At 37.6% G+C, this 15119-nt stretch overlaps 1 protein-coding gene across 7 annotated transcripts in view; it reads right to left on the bottom strand.

Annotated features, from left to right (window-relative positions):
- PPHLN1 (periphilin 1) overlaps positions 1-15119 on the bottom strand; it is a 131593-nt gene that overhangs the window by 97768 nt on the left and 18706 nt on the right. For 2 of the 7 annotated variants that reach the window (XM_023515355.1, XM_023515356.1), the window contains exons 3-4: positions 11015-11132; positions 6951-7259 (exon numbers count right to left, since the gene is read on the bottom strand). The exons of 4 other annotated variants lie outside the window; for them this stretch is intronic. In XM_023515355.1, the coding sequence (XP_023371123.1) occupies positions 6951-7259; positions 11015-11132 (427 nt within the window). The remainder of the gene's footprint in view (positions 1-6950; positions 7260-11014; positions 11133-15119) is intronic. One more of the 7 variants, XM_023515359.1, reaches the window with a different exon arrangement.

The following is a 15119-nucleotide window of genomic DNA, read 5'->3' as shown; positions in this document are numbered from 1 at the left end:
TGGCAGTGAGCCTGGTCTCTCAGTGTTCAGTGATCTCTGAGGTGAGTCACAGTGGGGAAGGGGTGAAGCTCCAACAAGACAGTCTGCTTGGAAATACCAGGCTTCAGGTTGTCACACTTAGCAAAAAACTTTGGGTTTCTCAGTGTTGTTCCTGTAATCAGAATACATGCTTTTCTTTAATCCACTTCTCTTCTGGTCACTGTTCCCTTTTGCCTATCATATGAAATCATTTTCTTAATTCAATTCCTAACCTACTTATAATAAACAATTGAAAATTGGTTTTAAGCGTATTAAATCATTCTTTCCACCAATGCAAGCATATCAAGATATGACTCTTCCCTCAAGTACCCACATGTCCACCCAGAGACAAACGGAAGTTCTTGCAATTCTGTCAGACAAGAATGTAAAATGGCTCCTAGGGCAGCTCCACACAAGGAAACACTACTAAACCAAAACTCAGTAAGAATTTATATTTCACATATGTAAATTTCCGGTATCAAAAGAAATTGTAAAAAAAAAAATTGCACTCTACCCAATGATATAAATGTGTAAGTAGTTAATGAGAAGGATACCAATATACACAACTTACTTGGAAATGCACCGAAAATCATTCGATTTATAAAATAAATACATGATAAAGCAAGTTTAAAAAAATGTTAGTGGTTGAATCTAAGGGCTGAGTATATAGATGTTCACTGTAAAATTCTTTCAACTTTACTATACATCTGAAAACTTTCAAAATAAAATATTGGAAAAAGTTGTACTTATATGGGTAAATTTACACGAACACTGACTGTACAAAGCAATAAATGTGAGGTATAACAAGAATATAAATGAAAATATTATGACAAGTATTTGCATAAGTGTTTCATGAAATAAGCCAAAAGAAAAGTAATATTTCAACATTAACACATTTTTCTTTTTTTTTGAGACAAGGTCTCACTTTGTCACCCAGGTTAGAATGCAATGGTGTCATTGTAACTTACTGCAATCTCAAATTCCTGGGTTCAAACTATCCTCTTGTTTCAGCCTCCCTAATAGCCAGGACTACAGCCATGAGCCACCATGCCTTGTTAATTTTTCTATTTTTTGTAGAGACAGGGTCTCACTACATTGCTCAGACTGGTCTGGAACTCCTGACCTCAACCAGTCCTCCCACCAACCTCCCAAAGTGCTAGGATTATAGGTGAGAATTATAGGTGTAATTAAATTACTATATTAAGCAGACCTGACTTCAAGTTGGATAAAAAAATATATAGAATTATAAGTGTAATTAAATTACTACATTAAGCAGACCTGACTTCAAGTTGTATAAAAGAAAGATTTCTGGGTTATCACTTGGGTATATTTATATTTAAGAACATATGGAAGTGATATGCATCCTATATACTTCCTACAAGGGCTTAGATATTAACAAAATCATCCTCTGGATTCACTAAAGAATTTATATTTGCTTAGCTAACCTTTAGGAGAGAGAAACAAATGATAAGAATTATAAAAAACATATAGTAATATTATATAATAATAATTACATAACTACTTAATTATACAACTTAATTAAATCAAAATTAACATGAATGTCAGAGGAAAATAAAGTGTTGCTACTCTATTACTACCTTCCAATCTTTACTATTCTCACTGCTGCTGCCAAAATCAGAAATATCTTTTCTGACTAATTAAATGAAAAAGCATGTGTTTCTTGAGGCAGGTGAAAGCTGACAGAACTGCTTCAACCTCAGCTACATTACAATGACCAGAACATATGCTGCGTGTGCTCTCATCCTAAGTTCCAAATTTTGCAACCTCTATAAATTCTGAAACTGGAATTTCTCTTGCATTGTCAAATAAGCTAATGGAAAACTGACAATGTAAGCTGCAGCTTCCTCAGAATGAGCCGTATTACCTATCTGCTCCCGCTGAGGCTAATAAGATGAACTCCCTAACCTGGAAGTTTACCTATCTCTAAAAAGTCATTCTGTCACAGGCTTGGTGCCTGTGGCTCAAGTGGCTAAGGCGCCAGACACATACACCTAAGGTGGTGGGTTCGAATCCAGCCCGGACCTGCCAAACAACAACGACGGCTGCAACCAAAAAATAGCTGGGCGTTGTGGTGGGCGCCTGTGGTCTCAGCTACTTGGGAGGCAGAGGCAGGAGACTCGCTTGAGCCCAGGAGTTGGAGGTTGCTGTGAGCTGTGAAGCCATGACACTCTACCCAGGGGGGATAGTTTGAGGCTCTGTCTCAAAAAAAAAAAAAAAAAGTCATTCTGTCACAAAACTCAATAAAGGCTAAGAAATCAGATAAACAAGCTCATAGAAATAAGCTAAATAATAGAAAACATGCTTTTAAAAATAAGAGCCTTAGCGGTATCTAGAAGTAAAATGTAGACATTGTGTGATATTTGATTTCATTCCAAAGAACATTGTGTGTGTTTATATACAGTCTCTCTACTATACTTCTTTGTGTTTTCGTCTTTCTCTACCTATCAAAGTTTAAGACCAAGTAAAAATTTATGTGAAAAAACTTTATAAATGACTTATTATTTATATATAAGAAATTTAAAAGAGTATCATAAAGTGCTAAAATAATGACTGGTACATTTGCCAAGTTGTACACTGAGGGTAAGATTGGCAATACTCAAGTACCTTTCTGTTGTATCAGAATTGGTAATGATTAGGTCAAAGGGAATAGTAAGGAAAATTAAAAGAGAGAAATATAGTAAAATTGCTTTTTGTTAGAACAGAATCCAAATACAGTATACAAAATAAAAGAGAATGTTACCTTCTATCCCAGGTACTAATGACAGTGGATTCTCACTTTTTAAGGGATTAGCCAAACTTTTACATTCAAAACGTTAAACTTTTTTTGAGTTATGATATACATTCAAATACACACACAATCACAAATGTACTGTTGGGTAAATTTTCCCAAGGAATGCATACTGTGAGACTATAACCCTGATTAAGAAACTGAATATTTTCAGCACAGCAAAATTCTTCCTTATGCAGTCTCCCAGTCACTACCACCTCCTCCCCAAAATAACCACTTTCCTAGCTAGTTTTTCCTGTTTGGGAAATTTACATAAAAGGAAACATACAAGATATACTCTTATGACTGGCTTATTTCTTTCAATAGTATGTTTGTGAGGTTCACCTATGTTGGTGCATATGGCAGCATTCCATTCATTCTCATTACTATACAATTCACACAATTAATGTATCAACTCTGCTGGACATTGGGCTTGGACCACTTATAATTTTTTAAAGTCTCCCTTCAAAATTTCTTTTTTTTTGCAGTTGGACCATTTATAATTAATGATGATGTTTATGAACATTCTTGCAAAAGTCAATGTGATATGCCAATATGGTTTTTAAAATAAAATTAGATAACCTCAGCTTTATAAGTGAATATTTTTAAACTCATAAGAAGTTATTTTATTAGCACCAAAGACAGAAGTTATACCTATTTATATTTCTAGTTTTAGTACCAAAAATTTTAGCCCAAAGATTCAGTAGGCCCTTTAAATCAGATGTAATAACAAAATAACTTTTTTCAATTTTTATTTTATTTTTTTGAGACAGAGCCTCAAGCGGTTGCCCTGGGTAGAGTGCAGTGGCAACACAGCTCATAGCAACCTCCAACTCCTGGGCTCAAGTGATTCTCTTGCCTTAGCCTCCCAAGTAGCTGGGACTACAGGCACCCACCACAACGCCCGGCTATTCTTTGGTTATACTTGTCATTGTTTCCCAGGCTGGATTCGAACCCACCAGCTGTGGTGTATGTGGCTGGTGCCTTAGACACTTGAGCTATAGGTGCCAAGTCACTTTTTTCAATTTAATGTAGGCAACAAACAACAGTAATAACTATCTATGACTTTGGCACCAACATAAGTCAGATATTTCATAGCATGTCATAGGTAGCTATTACAAATTATCTCAAAGTGTCATTTACATTCATCACTGCTTTGAAATTATAGCACTGAAACTCCATCACTAGCTCCTGATATTTAATATCTACTGGAAAGTAGATCATTACTACTATATAACCAATTCGGGTTTTAATAGTTTGACAATTATATTTAAATATAAGTAATCTTTTAATTTTGTGCATTTTATTCATAGATTTTAAAATGTTACTCTGAGAAGTAATCAAAAGCTTCACCAGAGTACCAAAGGAATCCAAGGCATAAAAACGTTAAGAACCTACACTTTATTTAACTCAAACATAGGTATGACAAGGAAGGCAAGGGATAATTTCTAAAAGCGATCTAAGGACCATAATGTATTAAGGGGAGAAAGAAGCTTTATATTATTAACCAAAATAAGGCCAAGTTCACCAGGAAAAATGTTATCTTACTGAGGAAGATGATCTGAGAACACATAAAGACTCTAAACTAGAAGAGGTTGACTGATGGGTTGAACAGACCAATCTAATGGAATTAAAAGAAGAAAAAAGAAGAGGAATAAATGTTAAACGTCTGGACAGGTTCTGTATCTCAAAACTTAAAGAAGTGAGATTTACCTTTAGACCTTTAAGAGATACATTTAGCCTGATTTTAAGGATACTTTTAATATAAAATTTATCTCTCTACCTGCCTGATGCTAATGAAATTATTCTATAAAGAGGAAAAAGCCTGTTTCATTCTTACACACATACAAACAGTATTAAATGACATATTGGTTTTGTTTAGATTTTTCTTCAATATACTAATGTACTGAGACTTCTACCACCTTCTGTCAACTTTATCTCAATTCCTGTCATTATCAGTGACTTCAACCTTCATCTACATTTCTGTTTCTTAACTTTGCATATAATATTCACCAGGTGTACTTTTATACAACACTACTGTCCAGGTTCCACCCACAGAGGTGTGTGGGATGGGGCACACACAATGGTATTGAAGAGCTCTCTGGGAGATTTTAATACGCAGCTAGGATTGAGAGCCTCTAATACCAATCACTGAGCCAAAATCTAGCCTGAATATTTTCTTCTCCTAACTCCAATAACTTAATACAATCTTTTCTTCCCACCACACATAGAACTTCACCCCAAAATGATCCATCTTGGAAAGGCCACTCTAAAATACCAACTGCCTTTCTTTATCCGACACCATGTACTTCAAGCTCACTAAGCCTTTCCAGTCTCTCAAATCCGCAACTTCTTTGCATCTACTGCCCTTCTCACAGGTCTCACTCCATTTCTAAATTAGCCCATATCACAACCTCAAAATCCTTATTTCCCTGCCTCTACCATTCATCTTACAGTCTCAAATGAATACAACAATCTGCTTTCCCCACTCCCAAAGTAATAAAGCACATAATTCTACACAGTGGTACCACACTGATGGTGTAATTCAGTATCTTTGAAACGCAGCATTTACAATTCCAAGTGGGATATATCCTTGATAAGAGTACAAGGGTCCTTAAATAATAAAGAAAAAAGTGAGAGCCCATCGATCCACGAATGGATCAATAAATTGTGGTATATGTACACCATGGAATACTATGCAGCCATTAAGAAAGATGGAGACTTTACCTCCTTCATGTTTACATGGATGGAGCTGGAAAATATTCTTCTTAGCAAAGTATCCCAAGAATGGAAGAAAAAGTATCCAATGTACTCAACCCTACTATGAAACTAATTTATAGCTTTCAGAGGAAAGCTATAACCCAATTTTAACCCAAGAATATGAGGAGAGGGAGGGGAGCGGAGGAAGAAGGGTGGGTAGAGGGAAGGTGAGATCATGCCTATGGTTTATCCTATAAGGGTACATCCTATTAGGTGAATCTCTCTAATTGTAGAATATAAATGTCTTAATACAATAACTAAGAAAAAGACATGAAGGCTATGTTAACCAGTTGGATGGTTAACTGGTGGGATCACGCCTATGGTTCATCCTGTAAGGGTACATGTGAATCTCTCTAATTGTAGAATATAAATGTCTTAATACAATAACTAAGAAAAAGACATGAAGGCTATGTTAACCAGTTGGATGAAAATATTTCAAATTGTATACAGAAACAGTACAATGTACCCCATGATAGTATTAATGTACACTGCTATGATTTAATAAAAAAAAAAAGAAAAAATGATTTCTTTTCCCATTCTTAATTCCTTCTACATCACATTTATCTATGTAATTTGTTTATTCCCCCAAGTAAACTATAGAATAATTTTATCAAGTTAAAAATTGAAACATTGGGTTTTTGATTAGAAACAAAATAGCTATAAATTAATCTGAAAAGAAATGATATAAAGTAATAATTAAGTCTGCCTATCTTAAAATACAGCAGACTGTTGTTGTTCTGCTCCTAAGGATGAAACAGTAAGGGGACAGTGCAAAAAGTAAACTCTTACACTAAGTTATTTTCAAAGAAATAACTTATGAGGTTCAAAGAGGCAAGTAGCTTCAAATGCTAAGAAGTAGCAAAGAAGTGCTACCCTGAAGAAAATCCTCAAGGGTCTTTCATTGAACCAGGAAAAATCCATAAGTACAAGATATGCATGGAACATACAAAGTTAATTATAGATAGAAAGAAACAAAGAATTTTTGCAATATTAGGGAACTGAGGAAACAGTGGAAAGAAAGACAGAAGAGATTATCATTAGATTACAATGAAAAAAAGAAATAGTTACAATGTCTTTCTGATAAACTTTCTATGCTGCTCATCTGAATCTTAACCTTTCAGCAATTTCAACCTTTGAGCCTTTTCCAGCACATGACCCACAGATCTATGTCTAAACTGCTGAACATTCCTGACCCCCTGGCCCAGGTACTATGTTCAGTACAGGGTGGTGGTGGGCAGGGAATCAAAGAATCTGGGCTGTTGCCAGATCCTCAGGAATGTCAGCCTACACTAAACTCTAACCCATATCTCCACCCTTTTTGTTTTATTAGGTGGAGGAAAGTACTTACCTGTCCTAAAAAAAGGAGAGAAAAAATAAGGATTACCTGTCCACCCTGAGAATTGGCGGTAACAATATCGAGCACAGAACGGAAAAGATTTTCTGCTATTATAGGTGTTCCTGCTTGTTCCAAGACGTTTTCTGATTGCATCATGAGACGTTTTAAACTTCCCCAAGTGATGTTGGAAACTTTCTGGGAGTTAGGTATATCTGTGGTCTCTGTCTTCTGACTCTGTGGAATTATTCCCGAAGGGGTTTCCAGATGAAAGTTGTGCAATTTGAGAAGTGGATTCATCTCTGGCTGAGGCCAATTCATGATAAGGTTTGATAAGGTGAGCTGGAACCCACCAAGGACCTGTTGGCGATAAAACAGCAGCATAACCCCCCCCTCCCAGGTTAACAATGGCACTGGCCCTACCGACCTCTAAGAGGTTCTTCTTCGTAAAGTCCCAATAAGTTCAGGATCTTTGTTTGGGGGAGTAAAATGCCCTTCAGCAGTGGTAGTGCCTTCCTTACAGCAATTCAAAAAATTAAGAGTAAAGAGAATTTTATGTAATTATTCTTGTGGTATGAGCTTATCTTCCATACCTCCTCCCTTTTTGTTTTATTAATTGGAGTTTTAAAAGTGAATGAGCATGTTCTACATCCAGTTAGCAATGATTTATAAAGTTTAGTTTCCTTTTAAAATCACAGTTTACTATAAAGTTAATTATTTACCCAAACTGATAATTAGAAGATTTAAAAGGCAAAAACCTTATTTTTGACAGAGAAAAAGACTCAGTTTCCCAATTAAAACAGCCTAAGTATTACATTTTACAAATGACTCAGACATTTTATGCAACATGACATGACTTTAAGGTTTTAACTTACTAAAAAGTGTTCTGAAACCACAACATAGACAACATCCTTGATGTCTTTCTTGGTCTTCCTAAGTCTCACAAAGCAGGCATCAAAGATGGCTGCAAAGGACAGGACCTATCTGCGTCCTGAATTCATTTACCAAGTGCAGAGTTCAAGAAAGAAAGCAGGAAGACTGGAAGATTCAGTTTCTCTCAGAATAGGCAGGCAGCAAAGTTGGAGCAGGGAAGAAGGGGCCATGTGAGTGAGATGGTGCCCTGTAGCTGCTGGCCTAAATACCAAGAACATGTCCCTAGGCCTCACCAAAGCTGCCAGTCTAAGCTTCAGCATTCAGAAACTCAAAATCAAGAACATAAGCTCACAAATCCAGCAAAATTTAGAAATATTACAGATGTGGCAGCTCTATAATCTTTGAACATCTGAACGTTAATAATGATTTTAAAACTAGCTTTATTTATCAAAGAATACCAAAGTCATCTGAACAAATAGGCATTTGTGTTGTTTTCCTAATAAAATATTTAAGTGCTTATTTTTTCTTTTTTTAAAAGCCAATTAATTAGAGCTCTTTCACATATTTTGATAGTGAAATGTCACAGACACATGACGTATACACAGACACATAGACACAGACAAGAGGCAGAATCTGTATTTACAGGCTTACATATATTTTCATCCAGACTATTAATCTTTAGTTATCTATCTTAGTTTACCCTGACTTTAGTTATCATTTTAAGTTGTTTTTCTGTTAATCATTTTTATACCTGTAAATTAGATATATATAGTTTTAATGGCTGCTTTTAAACTCATAAATCCTACTGCGATAAAGAACAAATGTAATTATTTTAAGCAGACTTGTTATTTTTAACAGTGAAACATCATTGTAATAATCAAGGATCCATTCAAAGGCCACTTTTCTTTGGGGTGAAGATGATACAATGATCAAGCCATGTTACAGTAAAATTTTATTGCTTTTTAGTTATATTCAGGTACTCACACTGAGATCAATCAAGACAGAATATGCCCCAATGGGGTGTCATTTGGAATTTAGGCCTGAGCTCCCATAATACAGGCTACATACAGAAACACCAGATTTCTCAGGAACAAAACCAGAACTGATGAGATCTAAAATGCTCAGCACACAATCAAAATAAATCAGGCGGACCTTAATGAATAGTGATGGCAAGTGCATGAGAGCCGAGCCTGAAGATTCCCAGTAGACATCTCCCAGTGGCCCTACTGGGAGTGTTCGAGCACTGCACTCCTGGGACCCCCTGTCCTTGTTGGCCAATATCCAGAGATGGGAATAGGTCCACCAAACTTTGTCAGAAGGCCAGCGATTCTGAAGAAGAGTGAGGGTAGCCTCTCCAAGACTCCTCTTATTTTCACCCCATGTGCTCTCATTTCCCACTCCTATTATTACATTTTATATCTATAAAATAGATTTTAAATGGAAATAATTACTATGATATACTTAATTTAGCCATGGATCTTATTCAGGCGAAGGACAGGTTTAAAGTTATCCTGGGAACAACATGTAGCACAGTTAACAAAAGACAAACAACAGCACACTAAATACAAACACGGATGACTGAGAATAATATACTTCCCATCCTGCGAACCGAAGCTTTTATCATGTCAGAAAGAGGAGGAGAGTGCTCCATTAAAGGGGCTAAAACTTTCTGACAATCTAAATTGGCATTCTCATAAGCAAACTGGAGAGTTAAAATTTCAGCATCTTGCTGGCCTTCAATTTGACAGCATATAGTATTCTGTAGTGAGTTAATGAAATCTAAATAAGACACTGTGGCTCCCTGCCAATGGTGGCAACTGAGCCAATAAGGGCTTGGAAGTCAGTGATTTTTGTCTAAGCCACTTGAGAGCTCTGAATGAACAATTAGCCTAAACATGGGAGGGTGGTATAAGGACCTTCTCCCCTACGAGCATGCCAAATCGATGGGAACTCCTGTACGGCAATTATCCATAGTTACAATCTGGCAGTGCTTTTGGAATGCTTAGACCCAAACACTATACTGAGCAGGAGACACAACAGTCTTAACTACAATGTTCCAGTCATACCACTGTACCTCTAGGGAAAGTGCTCTGCAAACCATTGTTGGTGATGCTCTAAGTTCTTTAAAAACCAAGAATGGGGCGGCGCCTGTGGCTCAGTGGGTAGGGCCAAACTGCAACAAAAAAACAGCCGGGCATTGTAGTGGGTGCCTGTAGTCCCAGCTACTCAGGAGGCTGAGGCAAGAGAATCGCCTAAGTCCAGGAGCTGGAGGTTGCTGTGAGCTGTGTGACACCATGGCACTCTACCAAGGGCAATAAAGTGAGACTCTTGTCTCTTAAAAAAAAAAAAAAAGAAAAAAGAAAAATGGGAGGGTTTCATGTCAGGGTCCTTAGCCACCAACTCTTCAGTATAGGAAAAACCTGAATCCATTCACCATCTTGAGTAGCTCCTTCTCTTAAGCACATCTCTATAATACTCTCAAGTTTAGGAAAGGGCTGGGCCAAATTATTAGCAAAAAAGGAAGGAATATAGCTACAACAGATGCCACATTCCCTTTCCGGGAGATGAGTAACAAGGAAGGTCTGGTTTAGAATCATCTGGGGGAGCCTTAGCTGGTGGATTATTTCCTTGAATCAAGTGAAGTGGTAGGTGGTAACATACAGTTACTAGGCATAGTGATTACCACAGTCATCATCCCAATCTTTCCCAATCTTGCCAATTGAGGTTCCCATCCTTAGGATTTCAAAGACATTGAGATTGGGACTGTAACTAAAAATTCTGTCAATTGGTGGTCTGACACTTTATACGCTGCTGCTTGGAAAAGACCTCACAATAGGAGCTTATGGGATTTTTGTTCTTTACTGAGATTGTTTACCACTTCATAAGAAAAAGGGAAAAAAAAATTCCAGAAAACAGAAGACAGCAGGCTGGTATGAACCCCCAGCTCAGACTGCTCCCTGTGACAGGAACAACTGCTTATTGTGGGAAATAGAGAACAGCCAAAGCCTTAGGTGCCACCCTAACAGGCAACTGACCACTTGCATTGGAGAAGCAACCCTTCCTGATACGCCAGCGAGTACCCCAGTCAGACTATCTTATTTGGAAACTGTCTTCTGAGTAGAAGAGACAAAGAGGATGAAAGAGGACAGAAAGAGAAATAAAAGATCTCACAGCCTTTCCCTAAAATAACAATCTCGCTGTGGGTTTCCAGGGCTTCTCCCTTGGCACCCAATGTCCCTTACCAGGATGAGTGGATCCATCTTTTTCCTTTTCACTTTCTTCCTGGGCTTTGGGAGATTGTCATGGTCACCGTTTATCTGCTGGGTCCCTGTTTGAAGGGTGCCATTTGTTGTTCTTCTCCTAAGGATGAAACGGCGAGGGGGCGGCGCAAAAAGTAAACTCTTACACTAAGTTATTTTCAAAGAAATAACCTCTGAGGCTCAGAGAAACAAGCAGCTTCACATGCCAAGAGTTAGCAAGGAAGTGCCGCCCTGATCAAAATCCTCAAAGGTCTTTTATTCAACCAGGAAAAATCCCTAAGTACAAGATATGTATGGAACATACAAAGTTAATTATAGATAGAAAGAAACAAAGAAGTTTTGCAATCAATATCAGGGAACTGAGGAAACAGTGGAAAGAAAGACAGAAGAGATTATCATTAGATTACAAAGAAAAAAAGAAATAGTTACAATGCCTCCCTGATAAACTTTTTATGCTGCTCATTTGTATCTTAACCCTTAAGCAATTTCAACCTTTGAGCCTTTTCCAACATATGACCCACTGATCTATGTCTAAACTGCTGAACATTCCTGACCCCCTGGCCATTTCCCATAGGTACTGTGTTCAGTACAGGGCCGGGGTAGGGGTTGAGGTGTCAAGGAATCTGGGCTGTTGCCAGCAGATCCTCAGGAATGTCAGCCTACAATAAACTAACCCATCGAGGGCCTCTTCATTTTTTCCATATTAAATCATTTTAAATCAACCTCAACCTAAACTATAAATTCTAGGCAAAGACAACCCCAAATATGACACTATCCACTTTTTACTATAGATGGTTATAAACTATTTGAGGTTTTTAAACTGACAGAAGTTTCTAACCTATGCCCCATAAGTCACATTTAGATTATCCGAGGACTCTTCTGCTTTATCAGTGGTGCTGGATCACACAAAAATTATGCACAGACCTTTTTTATGCTCATCAGCTATAGTTAGTGTTTGTGTGTTTAATGTGTGGCCCAAGTCAACTCTTCTTATATGTGTGGCAAAAAAGAAAAATGGTTAAATTCGCCTGTACCCTCTGGTGGCAAACAATAAATCCGTAATATAAACTTATGCCATACAATCCTAATCCTGTGGTGCTTAGAATGAGCCTGTGGCAAAGTTTAAGACCTTTATGACCTTCCCTGAACCTTCCCTTAGGCCTCCATAAAGGATTCTGGGGATAGACTACACATGTTCATTCAATCAATATTGAGCTCCTATATGTGTTAAACAGCAAATACCACATAGTGCTGGGAATACAAAACAAAATACAAGCTCTTTTGGCTCAGAAAAGGCTTGTCTCAAAATTCCTAACTCCCAAAGTAACAAAGAGATGAGTAGAAAAGGAGCAAGATGGTGGACCAAAGATAACCCCTTACCAGCCACTTACGGTCAAACAGGGAAGAAAGGACTCTAGCCACTCCTGGCTGGGAAACCTTGCACAGAAACACCACTCCCAGGGCACAATGAATCAGTAGGGGATTCCCAGGAGCCAAGGAGGAGGTCACCAGCTGAGAAAGACCAGTGCAGAAGGCAAGGGCGTGCATAAAGGCAGAGGCTGGCTGCTCGGCCCTACACCAGAGGACTAGAGACAGCAAAGGGCTGCCCTGCAGATTTCTTGGAATGGGCTACTCACTGGACCTGACTTGGTAGGGCTTAAATGAGCAAGTAAACTCAAACACCATCCAGCAACTGGGATTGAATCACCAGGTACATGATAGAGCAAAAGGTTAAGTGCTAGGCACTACATACAGAGTAATCTGAGCTAAAGCCAAGAATCACCACTCACCATGAGTACTGAAGACAATACTCACTAGACACAGCATACTATCCCAGCCCAAAGTTACACATTAATAGTGATAAGACTTAGGAAAGGCAGAAGTAAACAGAACGTATTAAGAATTCAATCATGAAGCTAAAGATGAACAACTTGTTGTTTAACATTTACTCTCTCTCTGAAGCTTGCTGTTGCACTGTGTTTTCTCATGCATGAGATTGCAGTAAAAGTCTGCGAGGAACATTCAAAGGAGCCGCACCCTTATCTCTCCTTGCAGAGTGCTTGCTAGTAATGGCCTCCCCTGGTCCCTCAGATCAATACAAATGGACTCAGTAGGTGTTTTTCATTTTGTATCAAGTTGAACAGACAACTTCAGCTTGGCAACTAGGAGGGCACTACCATTGATGGAGGGCTGCCTGGAAGGAATAGTCAAAGAATACTAGTCCTTTGACTATTCCTCCCAGGTAGCTCTTTCACAACTGCTAAACTTGGACAGCTATCCTTGGGGTGAGTTGAACAGCTCCTCCCACCCCCAGGTGGCACTGTTTGGAAGAACAACGTGTGTGTTCTGCATCTCCTAACACCATAATGCCAGTTGTGTCTAGACAATATATAACTACACCTGTATATACAATATACACCTGTACATACATACATATTTTTAATTTTTTCCCTTTTTTCTCCATAGTTCTTTGTTGTTATTGCTTTTTGTTTGGTTTGGTTATACTTTACTTTTTCATTTTTACTTTCTTCAATAACAAGAGCTCATCCATTTCTGCTAAGGTTTTTCAGCCTTTGTATTTTTTCTTTCATTTTATTTCACTGCTTTTTTTCTCTCTTTTGGAAGAGATTTTTCTACCTTCCTCATCTTTCACATATAAAACAACAAAAATATCCTATTTCTTCTTTCTTCTTCTTATATGATTTTAATTTTCTTTACCTATTTTTATTCTTTTTTTCTTTCTCTAATCTCTGTTATTCTATTTATTTTGTATTACACCTCTGAGACAGAGCCTCAATCTAAGGTAACACGCTGATTGTTTTTTCTAAATATAACAGAGGTGGGGTATTGCTTCTGACCAGGCCAGTAAGATGCTCCTGACCTCAAGCAACCCACCTAGCCAGGCCCCCTAGAGTCCTATAATTGCGAGTGTGGGTGAAAACACCCTAATGAACACCACCATTTTTCCTTTCTTTTTCTTCTCTCCCTTTTTTTCAATTTTTTCCTTTAATCCTCCCTTTTTCTTTTCCCCTTATCTACTTCTTTCCTATCTCTCTTTTCTTCCTTTTGGTCTTATACCTAAAGGCTACTTCAACATATAAGCAGAAACAAGGTAATTTGAAGCAAAGGAGGTAGTGAGAGGTAGGGAAAGGAAGTGAACAAGAAGAAAAAATAAACACAAAAAATCAGAACAGAGCAACCACCCCAAGGGATGATAAGGCACTACTACAGAGGGTTCTAGCTATAAAAATTTAACAGAAATAAAAGAAAGGGAATTTAAAATACAGATGGTAAAAACAAAGTAATTAATGCAAAAGTGTAAAATAATTAAAAGGAAATGCAAAAACAAAACCAAATAAGGGATGAAAGATATGAAGAATATAGGAAGGATGAGGGTGAATGGTGGGATCACACCTAAGGTGCACAATGCAAAGGTACATGTCGGATCTATTAATAAATGTCTTAACACAATAACTAAGTAAACAAGATGAGGTATATATTTACCAGTGTGATGTAAGTATTCCTAATTCTATATGAAATCAGCACATTGTACCGCATAAATAAATGTATACATGAAAAAAAAGAATATAGGAAGGATATAGCAGAGCTTAACGAACTGAAGGAGTCAATCAGGGAACTTAAAGATGCAACAGAAAGTATCAATAACAGATTAGATCATGGAGAAGAAAGAATCTCAGAGCTACAGGATAAGATTCCTAAGCTAACCCAAGTAGTTACAGAGTCAGAAGACAGAGAAAGCAGAGCACTTGCTCAGAGAATTATGGGGCTTCACAAAATGTTCAAACATGTGAATCATAGGCATCCCTGAAAGGGAAGAAGAACATCCAAAAGAAAAGAAAGCCCTACTGGAGGATATCATATATGAAAATTTCCCAAGTATCACAAAAAAATTCCAACAAACTTTTTAGAGGGATATCAAACCCCAGGTCGTCTCAACAAAAAACAGAGGGTCTCCAAAACATTCTCAGAACCTGTCCAAAGCCAAGAAGAAAGAAAAAATTCTACAAGAAGTCCAGAGTAAGCACCACTTGACCTACAGAGGCAGACAGATCCATCAGAGTGACAG

Source organism: Otolemur garnettii, unplaced genomic scaffold, assembly GCF_000181295.1.
Source record: "Otolemur garnettii isolate 467f Iridium unplaced genomic scaffold, OtoGar3 scaffold00070, whole genome shotgun sequence".
Lineage (NCBI taxonomy): Eukaryota > Metazoa > Chordata > Mammalia > Primates > Galagidae > Otolemur > Otolemur garnettii.
Note: the sequence above shows the minus strand (reverse complement) of the source record. Positions and strands in the feature narration are given on the sequence as shown.